We start from the raw sequence: 16,721 nt of genomic DNA, 5'->3' as shown, positions 1-16,721 counted from the left end.
TTACTCTCTTCTTCATGGACATTAAGGAGCCTCTGTAAGTTGTTTCAGATTCGTGATGCTTACAGATGCATTTCACTTAATATAAAAACACCCAATAGTAAGCTCATTCAGCAGTTCTTTTTTTTTTTTTAAGATTTTATTTATTTATTTGACAGAGAGAAATCACAAGTAGGCAGAGAGGCAAGCAGAGAGAGAGGAGGAAGCAGGCTCCCTGCTGAGCGGAAAGCCCAATGTGGGGCTTGAACCCAGGACCTGGGATCATGACCTGAGCCGAAGGCAGCGGCTTAACCCACTGAGCCACCCAGGCGCCCCTCATTCAGCAGTTCTTAAAGGAGCTTTGTTTGTATGCAAATCTTAGAACAGCCCGGTTGGTCTTGAAGGTTCAAGATGAACAACTTAAGATTCATTCTCCTCCTTCGGGAGAAGCAGAAGTGACTCTGTTGGTGTTGAAAGCGTAAACACAGCACATACACTTCCGCGCTGAGTTGAGAACTCTGCGGGAGACTGCCCTCCACCTCCACCCCGTGCCTCTCCCAGTCCTGGTGCATCCTTGGGGCTCGCTCTCTCAGGCTGGGAGCGCAGCTCCCTGGGTAGTGCTCAGCAGACCCTCAGAGCTTACCCAGAGTGGGGAGGCTTCACCTGTCCTTGGCACCGTGGATCTCTCAGAGACAACACCTGCGGCAGGGTTAGCACACTTGGGGGCCCTGGCTACACGGGCTAGCTAGCTTCCATCTGCTTTCTGTTGGCAATTCCCACGAGGAGACAGCAGGTTATTAGAAGTTCACAGCCCTCCCTGCGCGTGCGGTAGGGTACTCCGCAGTAAAACCGGACCCTTCTGGAGCACTGGTGTTTCCCTGAGAGTGAGCACTTGTTAAGGCTTGTGGAGAGAGCATTCCGATATTCCTTCTTCCACCCAGGATCTGACTTCTTGACCTAAGCTGGTGGAGCCCATGTTGAAGACCCAGGCAAAAATCCATCGCACATGGTGGTCCAGGCCCACTGCTGGCACTCCCTGGGCACCCAGCTTGGGCTCCTCCGGCAAGACCTCCTGGTAACCGAGGCAGAGACGCAGTTATCTGGGCACCAAGCTCAGAAGGAAGGTCAGAAGCACAGGCTACGAGCCAAGAAATGTGGTGCTGCCCCAGGGTCAGGACAGGAGAGAGAGAGAGAGAGGACATCAGAATCATTATCCAGAGACACTTTCGCAGAGTGCACAATGCTGGTCCCTGTCCAGGCACTTCCATCCTTAACCAGCGAGCTGAACAGAGGCATCTGTGACCTGCGGGGAACAATAAAGGCAAGAAAAGGGACCAAGTCCTCTCTATCCAATATATCCCGCTCCCCTGGCCTTGGGGCACAGACACACGCGGGGCTGATGCTCAATTTCTGCCATTACTTGGACTTGAGTCTCTGCTCAGTTAAGAAGCTGCCCTGTGAGTCGGGTCATGGCGCCTCATGTCTGCGCTGGGAGCCCCCTGAGCAGGACACCTGACCGCCCCTGAATCACTTGTTCTGTATCCACCCTCCCCACCGGCCACCTTCCAGTAAACGGTTCGTCGTCTTCGTCTTTGTACCTACTGTCCCCTCTGCCTCGGGCACAGGACCAGCCTGTGGCTCTCCTTGTGTCGCCTTCCCTGGGCTTCCCAGGCAGGAGTGGTGCCCGAGGCCTCCTCATCGCTGGACGCCTCGGCCAGCCTCGGTGAGTGCCTGAGGTCGCTCTGCAGAGGTCCCGTCTTACCTTTTCCTTTGGTCCCCCCATTCCTCCATCCCCCAAACAGGCTTAGCAAAGGGCCAGGCCTACAGCAGGTGCTCAGTGGGAGCAGGAAGGCAAGGACGTCTTCTTCCACGACCTGGACAATCTCCAGGGGCCTCCTTCCCCTGTCTGCAGGCCTCCCGGCATCTGCGGGGAGGAGGGAGCAGAGCATACACAGGGAAACACCCCCAGGTCCAGGCTCCCCCGGGAAGCGAGGGGTCAGCAGGTGAGAGAAGGGGGTGGGGTGCAAGGCCTGCTCGAAGCTGGACTATGGCTGCTGCCCCGCAGGGTTTACCCCCAGCCCAGCTGCGGGCCCGCCCGCCCCGCTGCACCCCTCCCCTTCCCGCCGAGCCTGCTGCTGTCCCAGGGCCCGAGCAGGACGCGGTGGGGGTGCGGGGCAGCCTGGGGCACCGGGCTCGGCCTGGGCGGGCGGACCGCAGCTGCAGCTTCGGCTCCCGGGGGCGGCCCCGTAGTGCCCCCCGCAGCGCCCTCCGGCCTGGGACGCGGGCTCGGGGCGCCCGACACCGGGCTCGGGGCCTCGGCCTCTCCCGCTGGAACAGCAGCACGTTCCTCGGCTGCGCGACCCCGCCTGCGAGACCGGCCGTCTGCACCCCGCGTGGCGGGGAGGGGCAGGAGGGAGTGGTAGGCGCGGAGAGACCTCTTCCGGTGCCGCGCTCATAGGGTGCAGGGCCGGCCCGGGCCGGGGGCTGCGCGGGGGCTCCACCTGCCGGCCGCCGGCGGTACTGCACCGAGAGCCGCCGCCCGCGCCCGCGGAGCCTGGGGGGGACCTGCCTGCGGGCCCTCAGGCTCCCCGAGGGGCTGGGGACCGTCCTCTCGCGGCAGCTCGGTCCTGCATGGGCCTGGGTCACCATCGGGTCCACTCCGCCCCCTTTTATTTTAGAAGCAAAGTCAATGTACGAACAGATACAATCCCAGCAGATGGGTAGGGAACCGTGCACGATCCCGAACCAGCTTTCTGCAAAGTAGAAACTAGTAATGTCCAACAGCTGCAAACCGGGTATTTTTCTGCTCATCTTCGAAACGCATCAGTGTTCTATACCTTTTATTTATTTTTTAAAGATATTTATTTGAGAGAGAGAGAGAATGAGAGAGAGGAGCGAGCAGGAGAGGGAGAGGTCAGAGGGGGAAGCGGGCTTCCGGCCCAGCAAGGAGCCCGATGTGGGGCTGGATCCAGGACTCCAGATTCATGACCCGAGCTGAAGGCAGATGCTCAACCCACTGAGCCGCCCAGGCACCCCTGTTCTATATCTTTTAAATAAAAGATTCAAAATAGCTAATAAGGAATTTAATTTAAAAAAAAAATTATGAAGGGGTGCCTGGGCGGCTCAGTGGGTTAAAGCCTCTGCCTTTGGCTCAGGTCATGATCCCAGGGTCCTGGGATCGAGCCCCACATCGGGCTCTCTGCTCAGCGGGGAGCCTGCTTCCTCCTCTCTCTCTCTGCCTGCCTCTCTGCCTGTTTGTGATCTCTGTCAAATAAATAGGTAAAATCTTAAAAAAAAATAACTTTGTAGGGGCGCCTGGGTGGCTCAGTGGATTAAGCTGCTGCCTTCGGCTTGGGTCATGATCTCAGTGTCCTGGGATCGAGCCCCGCGTTGGGCTCTTTGCTCAGTGGGGAGCCTGCTTCTCTTTCTCTGACTCTGTCTACTTGTGATCTCTCTCTCTGTCAAATAAATAAATCTTTAAAAAAATAACTTTGTACAATTCAACTTTATTCATCGGGTCCACTTCCTTGGCGGCAGACACACCAGTGGTTCTGAGTGCTGGCCGTCTCTCTCGGGACAAAGAACCCTTGGTGCTAAGCCCAGCCCATCTTGTGTTTTTCATTTGCAGACTTCAGCCCTCCCGTCTAGACCCTCATGACAGGATCCTTTTCCTTCAACAAGTTTAATTTAGCATCTCTCTGAGATAAGCACTCTCGAGTACATGATTTCACGGAAACATTCAAGACACAGGTGAAGAAGGTACAATGCTCTCTGCGAGTAGGGGACAGTTCAGGAAGGCTGACGGTGGGCTCAAGGCACGTTTACTCTACGAAACCTATAGGTCTGCCATCCACCATCCACAAGGTCAAGGTCAAAAATCCAACCAGGGGGGGCGCCTGGGTGGCTCAGTGGGTTAAGCCGCTGCCTTCGGCTCAGGTCATGATCTCAGGGTCCTGGGATCGAGTCCCGCATCGGGTTCTCTGCTCGGCAGAGATCCTGCTTCCCTCTCTCTCTCTCTCTGCCTGCCTCTCCATCTGCTTGTGATCTCTCTCTGTCAAATAAATAAATAAAATCTTTAAAAAAAAAAATCCAACCAGGGGTGCTTGAGTGGCTCAGTTGGTTAAGCGACTGCCTTCTGCTCAGGTCATGATCCCGGAGTCCTGAGGTCAAGTCCCAGGTCAGGCTCCTAGCTCCATGGGGAGTCTGCTTCTCCCTCTGACCTCCCCTCTCATGCTCTCTCACTCTCTCTCTCTCTCTCAAATAAATAAATAAAATCTTTTTAAAAAATCCAACCAACAAACCATTCCGTGAAATACTTTCTTCTGTCTTGACAAATAGTTCGTCATATTACCAGAATAAAAAATGAGGAAAAAAATGTGAAATGAGAAAGTCAACAATGTAAGAGAGATGCTTGAATTTAACTATTATTATAACGACAGGATATGCTGATACCAGGGCTGGCAATGTTTGCATAAGTAACCAAATTAAGACATACGTAATAACTAAACTAGTAGAAATTTGTTTCATGTAATTCATTTCTGTTTTCAGAAGAGTTGCTAGTGCAGAATGCATTCACATAACAGGTGACAGCCATGCCAAATTAGACCACCTTTCTTGACCTGAGTCATTGTGGTTCTTGGATAATTTTTGTTGATTTCAATTTGGAGGAACTTTGCTTCATTGATGCAGCCGTAACTGGGATGATCAACTCTTCAGGGAATACTTAGGATTCCTAAATAAGCTGTGAATTTGATATATTTACTTAATTTCACAGACACCACTAAATCCAGCATTCCTGGATATAAGGCCCAGGGATGGATAATTGGTGGGTTGTTTTTGTTTTTTTTATACTTTTTTTTTTAGATTTTATTTATTTATTTGACAGAGATCACAAGTAGGCAGAGAGGCAGACAGAGAGAGAGGAAGAAGCAGGCTCCCTGCTGAGCAGAGAGCCCGATGTGGGGCTTGATCCCAGGACCACGTTGCTCACGCACAGATAGGGATACAAGCCTGGATTTGTAGGGTTCAGACTGGCATCCTTCATTCCCATTTCTGGCTCCTGCATGTGCTGTCCACACCAGCATCAGAATGACGGTCCTCAACAGGTGTTGTCATCATCATCCCGGCTTCTCTCAGGAGTGGTTCACGCTGGCTGTCCACTCCATCCGGCCAGTGTGGCTGTCACAGCTTGTGATGACCTACTCCTGCCCTCCTCTTGACCTCCTGCCTGAAATGCTGACTTTGCGGATCTTCAGACACCCTTGCCCTCCAGTGCACTCAAAGCCCCATCAAAGGCACCTTCTCCGGGGCGCCTGGGTGGCTCAGTGGGTTAAGCCTCTGCCTTCAGCTCAGGTCATGATCCCAGAGTCCTGGGATCGAGCCCTGCATCGGGCTCTCTGCTCGCCCGGGAGCCTGCTTCCTCCTCTCTCTCTGCCTGCCTCTCTGCCTACTTGTGATCTCTGTCTGTCAAATAAATAAAAATTTAAAAATTTAAAAAAAAAGTTACCAGAAGTGTTCCAATGCCCCAGGGGTAGGGAGCACTGCAATTTCAGAACAGGGAACGATTTATCTTCTGGATTTGGCGGCATAGACTAAAATAGGGTTTGCTCTTGGTGTGGAGGCTTTTGAATGAAGGAATGTTACTGGAGAGTTTTGAGTCTAGTAAGGAGTTCCAAGAAGGCCTAAAAGAATCTAAATAAATTTTGCCCTGTGGGGAGATGGGTCCATTGTCAACGGAGTCTACCTCTCCGCAGTCCTTACAGGGTATAGAGGAGGTGCTCAGTGATTCCTGTACATGAACAGACAGAAGCCAAGAGACTGCAGTTGGGACATCCGTCCAGCCTGACAATGGCGTTGGGATATCGCCCTGAAGGAACTTGCTCTAGGAGTTCTCCCTCCCAATAGGAAGGGTGAGCGTGAAGTTAAACCTGCTGCAGGAACCAAACATTACTTGTATAGACCATCATATCCACACAAGCAACCAGCAGTGGATAGCAGAGGTAAGCTCTGAATTTCTCCACGCTCTCCCTCAGAGGATGTGTGAGAGCACAAAGTTCAAAGACAGAAAGATAAACCACAGTAAGAGTGACATACTGCAGGTGGGTTTTACGTGACAATAAATGACACTAAATTGCGATCGGATGGGCGGGCAAGTGACATGCGAAACGTAGAGATCTGGAGGTCGGGTCGGTGGAGGGCACATGGGGCCAGGCTGTCAGAAAGTTCTCTAAGGAGACGTTCAGGCTCTGGAGGACATTGGAAGGTTACAGAGTGGAGGGGAAGTTGGCCAGGGGTTGGAGCTGACGCGGAGGAGGGAAGAATCAAGGGTTTATTGGCAACAGTGTGACTGCAGAAGACAGTCCCCGAGGGATGGCACAGACATAGCTCTGTGGACATGTTGTGTGGTGAGTGCTGAGATCACTCGTGGTCCCCGATTCTCGAGTGTCGGGAGAGGTGGCTGAAGCGGACAAGGCGGCATCAGAGAGCAAGTGGATTTTACAACGAAGCTTCCAGATCACCCGTGGTGAGCCACCTTAGCAGGTGACTGACACAGAGCGTCCCCTACAAAGACCCACAGGCCCACCGTGTGCCAGAAGCACGTGGCTGGGAGCCTCATTCCTGCCACACGTGGCACTTCGACGCCCACGGCTGAGACTTCTGTTTGCCGAGAAGAGTGTGTACACCCGCCCCGACTGCTGTGTCCCGTGTAAATGTTATTGTAATTGTGAAATTTACAAACTGAAGAAATGAGTAAACAAAAAGGTATTGTTTTTATTAAAACCAAGTTGGCTATTTTATGACTCTATAATCAAGGATCGTTTAAGAATCGCCGTCAAGTTAATGATCAGCAGACAGGACGGCTGTAATGGTTTGAGGAAGACTAAAGATCTGGAGAGACGCTGAATTTAGTCTTTCCCCCACAAGAACCTTGAGGTTTGAGCCCCGCCCTTTTTTGTTTTCTTTTTAAGTTTATTTAAATTCAATTAGCCAAGGGACAGTACATCATTAGTTTTTGATATAATGTTCAGTGATCCATTAGTTGAGTATAACAGTCATGACCCTCTTGAATCACCCAGCTACCCCTCCCCCCACCCACTTCCCTTTCTGCAACCCTGTTTGTTTCCCAGAGTCAAGAATTTCATATGGTTTGTCTCCCTCTCTGATTCCTTCCCATTCAGTCTTCCCTCCCCTCCCCTACCGTCCTCTGCACTATCCCTTATGTTCCACATAGGAGTGAAACCGTATAGTAATTGTGTTTGTCTCGTTGCCTTATTTCACTCAGCATAGTCGACACAAACCGTAGATCTGAGCTCCCTTTTAAACGCTGTGAACGCATCTGGGTGTGGTTTACATGGCAAAGACCCTGGGAAGCTCTTACTGTGGACCCACGCTCGAGAACTCCCACCCTATATAAAAACATTCGTGGGTGGCGAGTCATTTACGGTTCCGCTTTCAAGCAAAACGCTTAAGGTTTTCGATTCCCTCTGGATCAAGTGATTTGGACTAATTCAACGTGCAGAAGCAGAAGGTTATGGACCCAAGACCTTTTGTTCACAATAGAGCAGGAGGGTCAGGAAAGAGGCAAGCCCACCCGAGCAGGAGTTCTGGGGAGGGATGGAGAGAAAGGAGCAATGGAAGAAGGAATTTGGAGGGGTCCGAGCAGAGCACAGCAACTGCCTCCAAGGAGGTCGAGGAGAGCCAAGGATCAGGAGGGGCCTGGGGCGGAATGGACCCTGGTGGGAGGGTGCTGGTGGGGCCCCTTACAGGTGCTCAGGCAGGGCGCTGGCCCGGAAGAGCCTGCTTCAGGAGAGCCCCATGGAAGTTCCAGGACGAAGTTGAAGGGGAATTCCCCACTGCCCCTCTGGGCTGGGAGTCTGGACAGCAAGCCCATCTCGTGCACCTGTCTGGCACTATCTCCTGTTTGTCCTCAATGGAAAGCCCCGGATCTTTGTCAAGATGGTTACTCACTTTCCTCTGAAAACACCCCCGCACTTCCAGCCTCCCTCCTTTCCACTGTCTGTTGCTCTCTGTTTATTCACTATTTGGGTGGGCCGCGAGTGGGCGGGTGCTGGCACCAGGGAGTGTCTCCAAGAGGACCAGGGTGGGGTGCACCTTGCCGAGAAACCTCGTCCAGCTGGTGGCAGGGACACGTGCATCCAAGTGCAGAGGAACCTGTGGGTGGGAGGCGGAGACCCTGGGAGCCCAGGCCCCAGGGACACTGGTCTGGGTGCGGCTTCCTGGGGGCTGGGACTCACACGCTTTAAATTGCTAATCCCCCCCAGGCCCCCTCCAAGTCCGAGCGGGATCGGCAAGTACATGATCCGCGTGGGCACCGGGTACTGCTGCTGGCGTTTTCCTGCAACCAGGTGCAGCTGTGGCTGGTGGGCGAGCACGGGGAGGCCGACCTGGGGAAGCAGCTGCGGCCGCTGCGCCGCGAGGTGGGTGCGGAGCCCGCGGGGCGCGGGGGCAGGCGGGGCGTCTGGTGCGGGGATCCGGCGGGGGCACCTGCAGCCGGACTCGGGTCTCTCCGGGGAAGGCCGGGCTCCGAGCTGCGCCCGCGCGCCGGTCGGGGGAGCCGCAAGCCGGCGTCTGAGCTCGCACGGGTCCCGCGACAGACGGAGTTCAAAGTCCGCGTCCGGGTCCACCTGGGGCACCTGCTGCTGGTGAGGCTGCGCAAGCACAAAGACCTGAGAGACTCGGACTGGTTCTGCACCTGCATCTCCGTGCGCGGCTCCGGAACCCAGGGCAAGGCCCTTTTCCCCTGCTACAGCTGGGTGCAGGGCAACCGGGTCGTCTGCCTGGCCGAGGGCACCGGTGAGGGCGGTGGGGCAACGGGGGCGGCACGAAGAGGGCGTCCGGGATGCTGGGTGTAAGACGGGCAGGGTTGGGGTGCAGGAGAGGGGAAAAGGGGGGACCCGCGTGGACCGAGGTCTGGGGAGACCTGGTGCTCGTGTGCCCTTGCCCAGCCCGGACCGTGAGCAACGACCAGAGCTTGTTGAAGACGCACCGGGAACAGGAACTCCAGGAAAGGAAGACGGCGTACTGGTGAGCCGGAGCAAGCCTCTGATCCCCCTACCAGCGCCCAAGAAACCCAACCCCCCTTATCACCGAATCCGCCTTCTTCCTCCAGGTGGGGGCTCCTGGAAAGATGGGTTAATCCTGCCTGTTGTGGGGAGAACGCCTCCGCGGGACCTTCCCAGGAGTGAGAGATTCCGCCAGGATAAGGATCTCGACTTCTCCTTCTCGCTGGCAAGAGCGTATGTGCGGGGTAGAGGGTGGGCACTTGCTCCACAGATGCCAGGTTGGGTCCTTCCTGGATCTCCTGGCACTGTCATTCTTTCCACAGGCTGGAGGGCTTGGTGCTCAAGGGGGCACTGGACCTCACCAATCCAGTTAGAAGACTGGAGGATTTCCAAAGACTGTTCCCACGCGGGAAGACCCCCGCTGGCTGGTCAGTTACCGTCTCCCCAAACCTGTGTGCATATTTCCAACCCAGGGCTTCTAGAGAAGAGGGGGAGAGGGTAATGGGGAGGATCTGTGAGTAGGATGAGAGGCTCCCAGCTCACAGCATGCTCCCCGACTGGTGTCTTTAGAGCGGGTTTGAAATTCCTGGAAGGATGACATGCTCTTTGGGTACCAGTTCCTCAACGGTGCAAACCCCATGCTCCTGAGGCGGTCGGCCAGCCTCCCAGCATGGCTGGTGCTGCCTCCAGGGACGGAGGACTTGAAGATGCAGCTACAGAAAGAGCTCCAGGTGCGGAGCTCCTTGGGTGCACCCAGCAGCCCAGCCATGGTGCCTCTGTCTCCCACCGCCCCACCATTTCCTCCATCAATACTCTGACACTCTCCTCCATCTACACTCAGCATCCTCCAGCTTTGACACTGAGATTTGGGGCCAGAGAGCTTGTGGGGCTGTCCTGTGTGTGTAGGATGCTAGAACCCCTCACGCCCATTGTGATAACCAAAAATGCCTCAGAACATTGCCAAGTAGCCCAACATCCTGGGGGAGGGGTGGGGCGGAGGCAGGGCAGAAACCACCCCGATCAGAAGCAACTGAACTAACCATCTCCTCCTCTTATTCCTTCCTTTCCTCCCTCCTCGTCCTCCTTTGTTAGATGTGTCCCAGCCTTGGGGAAAAGCTCAGGTTTCTGGAGGGAAAGAGGAAGAGAGACGGAATGAAAGCCCCAGAGAGAGACTGGGGTTTTTGTGGGGGTTTGGAGGGGAGGGTGGCGGAACTGTTCTGTGCTCCGTCTGGCTAAAGCCCGAAGGGAGGTAGCAGGGAGGTCTCTGGTTGTGGGGGAAGGGGTCATGGTGGAAGACCAGAGAGTTCACCTCAGGGAGCCCCAACTCTGTTGGGAGACCCTGGGCATGGAAACCTTGAGTTCAGGGCTTGGGTTGGGGGAGTGAGATTGGGGTTCAAAGGAAAGACTTGATGGGTAGAGAAAGGAGGGACTAGGCTCCCAAAGGAAATAAGGCCAGTCCAGAAGTGACCCCAACCCCTTTATCGGTCTCTGTTCGAAGCCGATTTCTCCCTGCTGGAGGGGGTCAAGCCTAATGTTATCATCTTAAAACAACAATACGTGATGGCCCCTCTGGTCATGCTGAGGCTCCAGCCTGACTGGTGACTCTTACCCATGGTCATCCAGGTGAGAGCCTCCAGGTGCATGTCACACACACGGGTCCCCTCTAGAGACCCTGGCGCACAGGTCCTGAGCCCCCCGCTCTGTTCCCTGCTCTAGCTGCAGCCTCCTCATCCCGGATGCCCCCCACCCATGCTGTTCCTGCCCTCCGACCCCCCTATGGCCTGGCTGCTGGCCAAGACCTGGGTCCGGAGCTCTGACTTCCAGCTGCACCAGTTCCAGTCCCACCTCTGGCGGGGACACCTGATGGCGGAGGTTATTTCTGTGGCCACCATGCGGACCCTGCCCAGCCTGCATCCCATCTACAAGGTGCGCGTCCGTGTCTCTTCTGTATCTGGCTGCCCTTCGGAGCCCGGGGAAGCACTGCGCGGAGTCTAACCTGGTGGTGTGCGAGGTCCGTGGCCGTCTTTGTGGACAGGCACATGCACGCCCATGTGCACACATGCGGACACGCTCCCAGGCCCAGGGAAGGAGCGAGCGTGTGTCTCACAAGGGCGCTGTTGAAATGTGGTCTCCGGAGGTTGCCAGGTGGGTGGTGAGGGATGGGGACGTTCCTGTCGGAGAGGTCCGGAGAGGGCTCTGGAGGGTGACTGAGGAGGAGGGTGTGAGGGACTGAAGGCCTGGGTGGGAGAAGGGATGAGAGGAAGCCATGGTGCTCGGTGGGGAGCAGAATCGAGAGTTGTTTTGGGGCACATGTGGGTTCCAGCCCTTGTAGACAGCCACACCGGAAGATGTCGGAGGCGGGTCAGATATAGGAGCCTGGGGTGCCTGGACCGGGGGAGGGTTGGAGACACAGATCTTAGGGTTGTGAGAACACAGGGCTACCGAAAGCCATTGTACTAGATGGAGTTGTCCGGGGTTTGTAGCCAGAGCAGAGAATTCGGGCCAGGACAGAAGTGTCGGGCGCCCGGCCTTCACGCACTGGGAGGGAGGAGTGGAGGAGGACGGGGACCAAGAGAAGGGGCATCCACTGATGGGGCAGGAAAACAAGATGCATGATGTCAAGGCGGCTGAGAGGAGAGAGTGTTAAAGAGGCGCCGAGATTATCTGTGTCCGAGGCTGCTGAGAAGCCAACGACGTCCTAGGGAAGCCGGGTCTGGAGGTCGGTGTGGCAGCCAGTATGGTGTGAGACAGGAGATCCCTGGGATTCTTACGGATACCGCGAGACTGTGCAAATAAGTGAACCTGTAAAACCCTTGACCTTGGAAGGCCTTGGGAAGACGTTGCTCCATCTCTGTTTTCCAAATCTTAACCTGACCCAATCCAATGCAAAGGGAGGTCACTCATTTTCATGGAGACCCACCCCTCCCTCCTTCTCTATCCCTGGTCCTTTAATTTCCGTTCCGCTCACGGATCCTGGGATCCCCCCTCACGGTCCCATTTCTCTCTCTCAAATCAGCTCCTGGTCCCCCACTTCCGCTACACCATGGAGATCAATGTCCTGGCCCGGAGTAACCTTATCTCCAAATGGGGAATTTTTTATCTGGTATGGAAAGGGATGGGTGAAGAGGGCAGAGGCTTCGACAGTGGAAGGTTCCTCAGGGTTGTTTGGCCTGAGCAGGACCATGGACCTGGAGTCTGACCCTGAACGCCCTCCCTGCAGACATGGCTGACCCTGGTGTACGTGCTGCGGGGTTGCCCTCAGGTGGTAAGCACGGGCAGTGGAGGCATGTGGACATTCTCCAGAGAGCTACGGCTTGCCTGACCTACCGTTCCCTCTGCTCCCCTGACGATCTAGCTGACCGCGGGCTCTTGGATGTGAAGGCTTCTCTCTACGGCCAAGACGCCCTCAGACTGTGGCGGATCATCAGCCGGTGAGAAGGACACGGAGGGGGGGACCCAGTGGGCTTGGTGGAGAGAACGAGGGGGGCTACTGGTCCAGCTGGTCCTGCATCGGCCACCTGAGACTGGGGCTTTCTTGCCTGGGGAGCAGGTATGTGGAGGGGATGGTCAGTCTTTTCTACAAGAGTGATGCGGCTGTGAGGGATGACCCCGAGCTACAGGCTTGGTGCAGAGAGGTCACCGAGACCGGGCTGCAGGGCACCCAAGACCGGGGGTAAGCTCAGACCCCTCCCCACCGGCCCGTGTCAACCCACACCCACCTGCCAACCATCTGCACCATCTCACAGCGTCGTCATAGGCCACCCTGCCTCCGTTTCCCCAAGCATCCCAGGCACCCCTCCAGAGCACCCTTCAGAAATCTGAACGATCGATCCTGAGTCCCCAGCCCCTTCCCTCTGCACCGTCTGGCACAGCATTCCCTGCCCTCACACACTCAGAGCACCTCCTGGAACCAGACACACTCCCCTTGGGCACTTTCCCTCCTCGAGCGCCTACATGTACATCGCGTGCGAGCTGTGGACTCTAGAGGCCACGGCCATGGACAGAAACTTCTCCAAATCTCCAGATACCTTGTACTGACTGAGGCCTGGGGCCCATGTCCTGGTCTCAAAGCCTCTTCTTCTCTTCATGTCACCCAGGTTCCCCGTCTCCTTAGAATCCCGGGCTCAGCTCTGCCACTTTGCCTCCATGTGCATCTTTACCTGCACGGGTCAGCATGCTTCTGCCCACCTGGGCCAGGTAGGCTGCTGGGGTCAGCCCCAGGGGCTCCCGGGATGGAGGAGATGGGGATCTGGATGCTTGGGTCACCAGCCTGGACTTCTGAGAGGCTCCCCTCCTTGCAGCTGGACTGGTATGCCTGGATCCCCAATGGCCCGTGCACCATGCGGAAGCCCCCACCCACCTCCAAGGACATGACAGAGAAGGATACAGTAGACTCACTGCCCACTGCCCACCAAGCCCTCATGCAGAAGACTTTCACAAAGTTCCTCGGCAGACGCCAGCCCGTCATGGTTAGAAACAGATGCCAGGTCCTGGGGGAGGCAGCGGCTTGAAGGAGGGGTGGTATTCTCAGCCAAGGGGTCCAGGGCCGAGCCGTCTTGTTCTCCCCTTCTCAGATGGCCTTGGGGCAGCACAAGGAGAAATATTTCTCAGGCCCTGGCCCCCAGGCTGTGCTGGAGAAATTCCAGGAGGAGCTGGCTGCCATGGACCAGGAGCTGGAGGTCCGCAATGCAGGCCTGGAGCTGCCCTATGAGTACCTTCGACCCAGCATGGTAGAGAACAGTGTCACCATCTGAGAGGCCCCAAGTTTCGCCCTCCCTAAGTGCCTTTGAGGACCTCCTGTTCCTTGGCTACACCTTCTGGGGAAGTGACTGGTCCCACAGCTGTGTTGTCAGGGTCCCCGGGCTGCAGCCTCAAATGGCTCTGGAGAGTTCACCAGGAGTGGTTCCCAGTGACTTCTGGAACTCAGCACCCCCGCAGTCGCCTTACCTCAGTGTCCATCTGGCCCCACACATTGTCACCCACGGACTCCTCACATCCCTGTCCTTCTCCCCAGAGAACTTGACTTTCATATCCATAAAAAGGTCTGATTAAATAATAAAGTCGGTGATACATGTTCTGTTTCCCGCCCTCTCATTCAGATTTCAAGGAAGAAAAACAAAGACGGTGTCTTAGAACACAAACGTCTTCCTGTAGTCAGTGCTTCCTCCAAGGGTTCTGCAAACCCCTCGAAGCTAAGCTACAGAACTTCCCAGCGCCTCAGGGGATCTGGCTGCCAACAGCAGCTCTTGGCCCCAGGCTTTTTGGAACCCTCAACCAACCCGTGCCAACAGCGCCCCTCCCCAGCCCTGCCTCCCCTCTGCCTTGCTCCCAGCGCCCCTCCCTTACCTCCCCATGGCTCTTGATAAACCCTCTCCTCATTTCTGTTCCTCCTTAATCCCAACATCCAAATGCACGCAGAAGCCCACAGTCGGACACGCTGCAAGCAGGGGACAAGTAAGGGACCAGCAGAACCGGCACTCGGGGGTTTCAGATGCACGATCTTGATGTATCTCAGTTTGACTTTCTTTTTTGGCCCAGGCACTTCTGCATACAGCAGTCTCACGCTGCCTCTGGATCTTTCTCTGTGGTGATTCCTACAGCGGTGGCTCCCCCTAGCTCGGGAAAGGCATTAAACCGCAGGGCCCTGGCTGGACCTGCAGTCCGGCACTGTCTGTGTGCTATTTTATGTGAATGGCGTTCCCTGCAGTTTGCTCCAAGAAGCCACAGGTAAAAATGTGCGAGAGCACCCTGAGTTCTGGAGCCGCACCTGTTCTGTTAGGCTGGGCACCCTGTGCAAGTTCATCTCTCCATCTCCTTCTTATTTTATTCTAACAGCAGGTCCTCTGTAGTCGTTTCTGACACATAGAAGGATTTCGATTCAAAATCACAGGATTGTCCAAAAATTAATTTATATATAAATTATATATATATATATATTATAGTCAAAGAACTGTCTCCAATCTTCTGCCAGGCCTCCAAGTGGCCTTAGTGTGTTTCCTTTTTTGGAGCATTTGCGTTTTTTTTTTTTTTTTTTTTTTTCTTCTCGTTTGGTACAACCCAAAAGCAACATAACAAAACCAATCTCCTGTTATTTCGAAAGCAAGCAGTTATGGTTAGAACTGAAAGGATAAAGGACCACAGCATTCAGCCAGGCTGGGCTAAATATTTTGGACCAACTCCTTCTATTATATCTGGGTTAAGTCTGTTAGTGTAGCTGTCTTTCTTTTTAAGATTTTAGTTATTTGAGAGAGAGACATAGCAAGAGAGAGCACGAGCAGGGGGAGAGGGAGAAGCAGGTGTCCCACTGAGCGGGGAGCCTGAGGCGGGGCTCGATCCCAGGACCCTAGATCATCACCTGAGCCAAAGGGAGATGCTCAACCAACTGAGCCTCCCAGGCGCCCCCATTGGATAGTGGGCTTCAGTCCCTATGAGGCCAGAATTTCCAGCTCCCCCTCACTCCTCAGGTGTAATCTCTCCGGTCAGCGCCAAGTGAGAGAGAGTGAGTCCATCACAAGCAACGGAGAGGGCAATTACTCAAACACATCCACAGCCACAGATTAAAATACCACCGCAAGTCCCAAACTGGGTGAAGAAAAACCAAACCAAACCAAACCACACGTCTTCTAAAGAAATGGGAAAAAAAAAAAAACAAACCTGAGAGAAATGTAAAAATGCTGGAAACCAAAGATGGGAGAGAAACCTTAAAAGTAGTCAGAGGGAAGGAAAAAAAAAAACAAAACCGTTAACTTCAAAAGGGACGTCTCGGATAGTGATTTTTCAAATGAAACAGTTCTATCGAAACGCTGGGTGCCTGAAGGCAAAGGCATCCTTCCAAGAGGTAAGAGTACCTGTGGGATAGAATAGACAAGGCATTTCTACAATCCACAAGACAAAGCAGGCCACCCCATCGAAAAGAAGAGAAGACTTACGGATACTCTACAGGGAGTCCCAAATGTCCGTAAGTGGATGGAAGGGATTGTATTTGCTGATTATGTCTGCGTTGCTCTAACACATCTGAGCAACCTGGAGGCAGGTGCAGGTCTCGGTGTGCCCCCAAAGGTACTGGATTTTGAAGATGAATAAATAACCCTCAGGGCTGAGGGACAAAAAGATCAAGTCACTTACGAGAGAAAAATGAGTCTGGACTCAGACGTCTCCATGGCAACAACCAGTGCCAGACAGTAGTGGGTCTGTCCCATCAAAATACTCAAGGAGAAAGTAAGCCGACGATTTTTTTTCTTGGTCGGTCCATGAATAAAAATAAAAATTAAAAAAAATAACAGTTCCTTTTTGATTTTGCTTTCTTTAAAAAATTGTGTTCAAGTTCACATAGTGTCAAATTTACCATCTTAACCATTTTAAGTGCACAGGTCAGTGGTATTAAGTATGTCCACGTTGTCATACAGCTGTCACCACTGTCCATCCCCAGAACTCTTCATCTTGTAAAACTGAACCTCTGTCCCCATTAAACACTAACTACATTCTCTCCACTCCAGCACCTGGAGTCCACCACCCCACTTCCTGTGTCTACATTGGAGGCTACTCTGTTATCTCATAGACGTGGAGTATACGTATGTATGTATCTTTGTGTGGACTGGCTTATTTCACTCGGCATATTTCACTCGTCCTCAAGGTTCACCCATGTTGTAGCACCTGTCAGAATTCCCTTCCTTTTTGAGGCTGAATAATGTCCTATTGTACAGATATGCCACACTTGGCTTA

The 16,721-nt window shown here is 54.3% G+C and overlaps 2 protein-coding genes across 3 annotated transcripts; one reads left to right on the top strand and one right to left on the bottom strand.

The window, feature by feature from the left end:
* Positions 1-317: 317 nt before the first annotated feature.
* On the bottom strand, positions 318-2,913 carry LOC125087068 (translation initiation factor IF-2-like). Of its 2 annotated transcripts, none has more exons than XM_047706956.1 (2): positions 1,575-2,913; positions 318-1,279 (listed from the first exon to the last, which is right to left on the bottom strand). In XM_047706956.1, exon 1 carries the CDS (start codon positions 2,785-2,787, stop codon positions 1,798-1,800), a length of 990 nt encoding a protein of 329 aa, XP_047562912.1. In that variant the 5' UTR covers positions 2,788-2,913; the 3' UTR covers positions 318-1,279; positions 1,575-1,797. The 2 variants fall into 2 exon arrangements, with proteins under 2 accessions (XP_047562912.1, XP_047562913.1); XM_047706957.1 differs by having other exon boundaries at positions 1,739-2,913.
* Positions 2,914-6,116: 3,203 nt separating this feature from the next.
* On the top strand, positions 6,117-14,067 carry LOC125086719 (polyunsaturated fatty acid (12S)/(13S)-lipoxygenase, epidermal-type-like). Its single transcript, XM_047706050.1, is given in 17 exon segments — positions 6,117-6,124; positions 8,259-8,311; positions 8,314-8,414; positions 8,592-8,790; positions 8,943-9,023; positions 9,110-9,233; positions 9,323-9,431; positions 9,572-9,730; positions 10,461-10,622; positions 10,716-10,925; positions 12,016-12,102; positions 12,262-12,280; positions 12,283-12,430; positions 12,550-12,672; positions 13,097-13,196; positions 13,301-13,468; positions 13,574-14,067. Coding segments are annotated over 17 exon segments (2,031 nt in total). The 3' UTR covers positions 13,754-14,067.
* The last annotated feature ends 2,654 nt before the right edge of the window (positions 14,068-16,721 follow it).

Source organism: Lutra lutra, chromosome 16, assembly GCF_902655055.1.
Source record: "Lutra lutra chromosome 16, mLutLut1.2, whole genome shotgun sequence".
NCBI classification, from domain to species: domain Eukaryota; kingdom Metazoa; phylum Chordata; class Mammalia; order Carnivora; family Mustelidae; genus Lutra; species Lutra lutra.
Note: the sequence above shows the minus strand (reverse complement) of the source record. Positions and strands in the feature narration are given on the sequence as shown.

Bases quoted from the DNA above. Each gene is read 5' to 3' on its own strand.
- LOC125087068 (XM_047706956.1), bottom strand. From the start codon at position 2,787: ATGAGCAGAAAAATACCCGGTTTGCAGCTGTTGGACATTACTAGTTTC.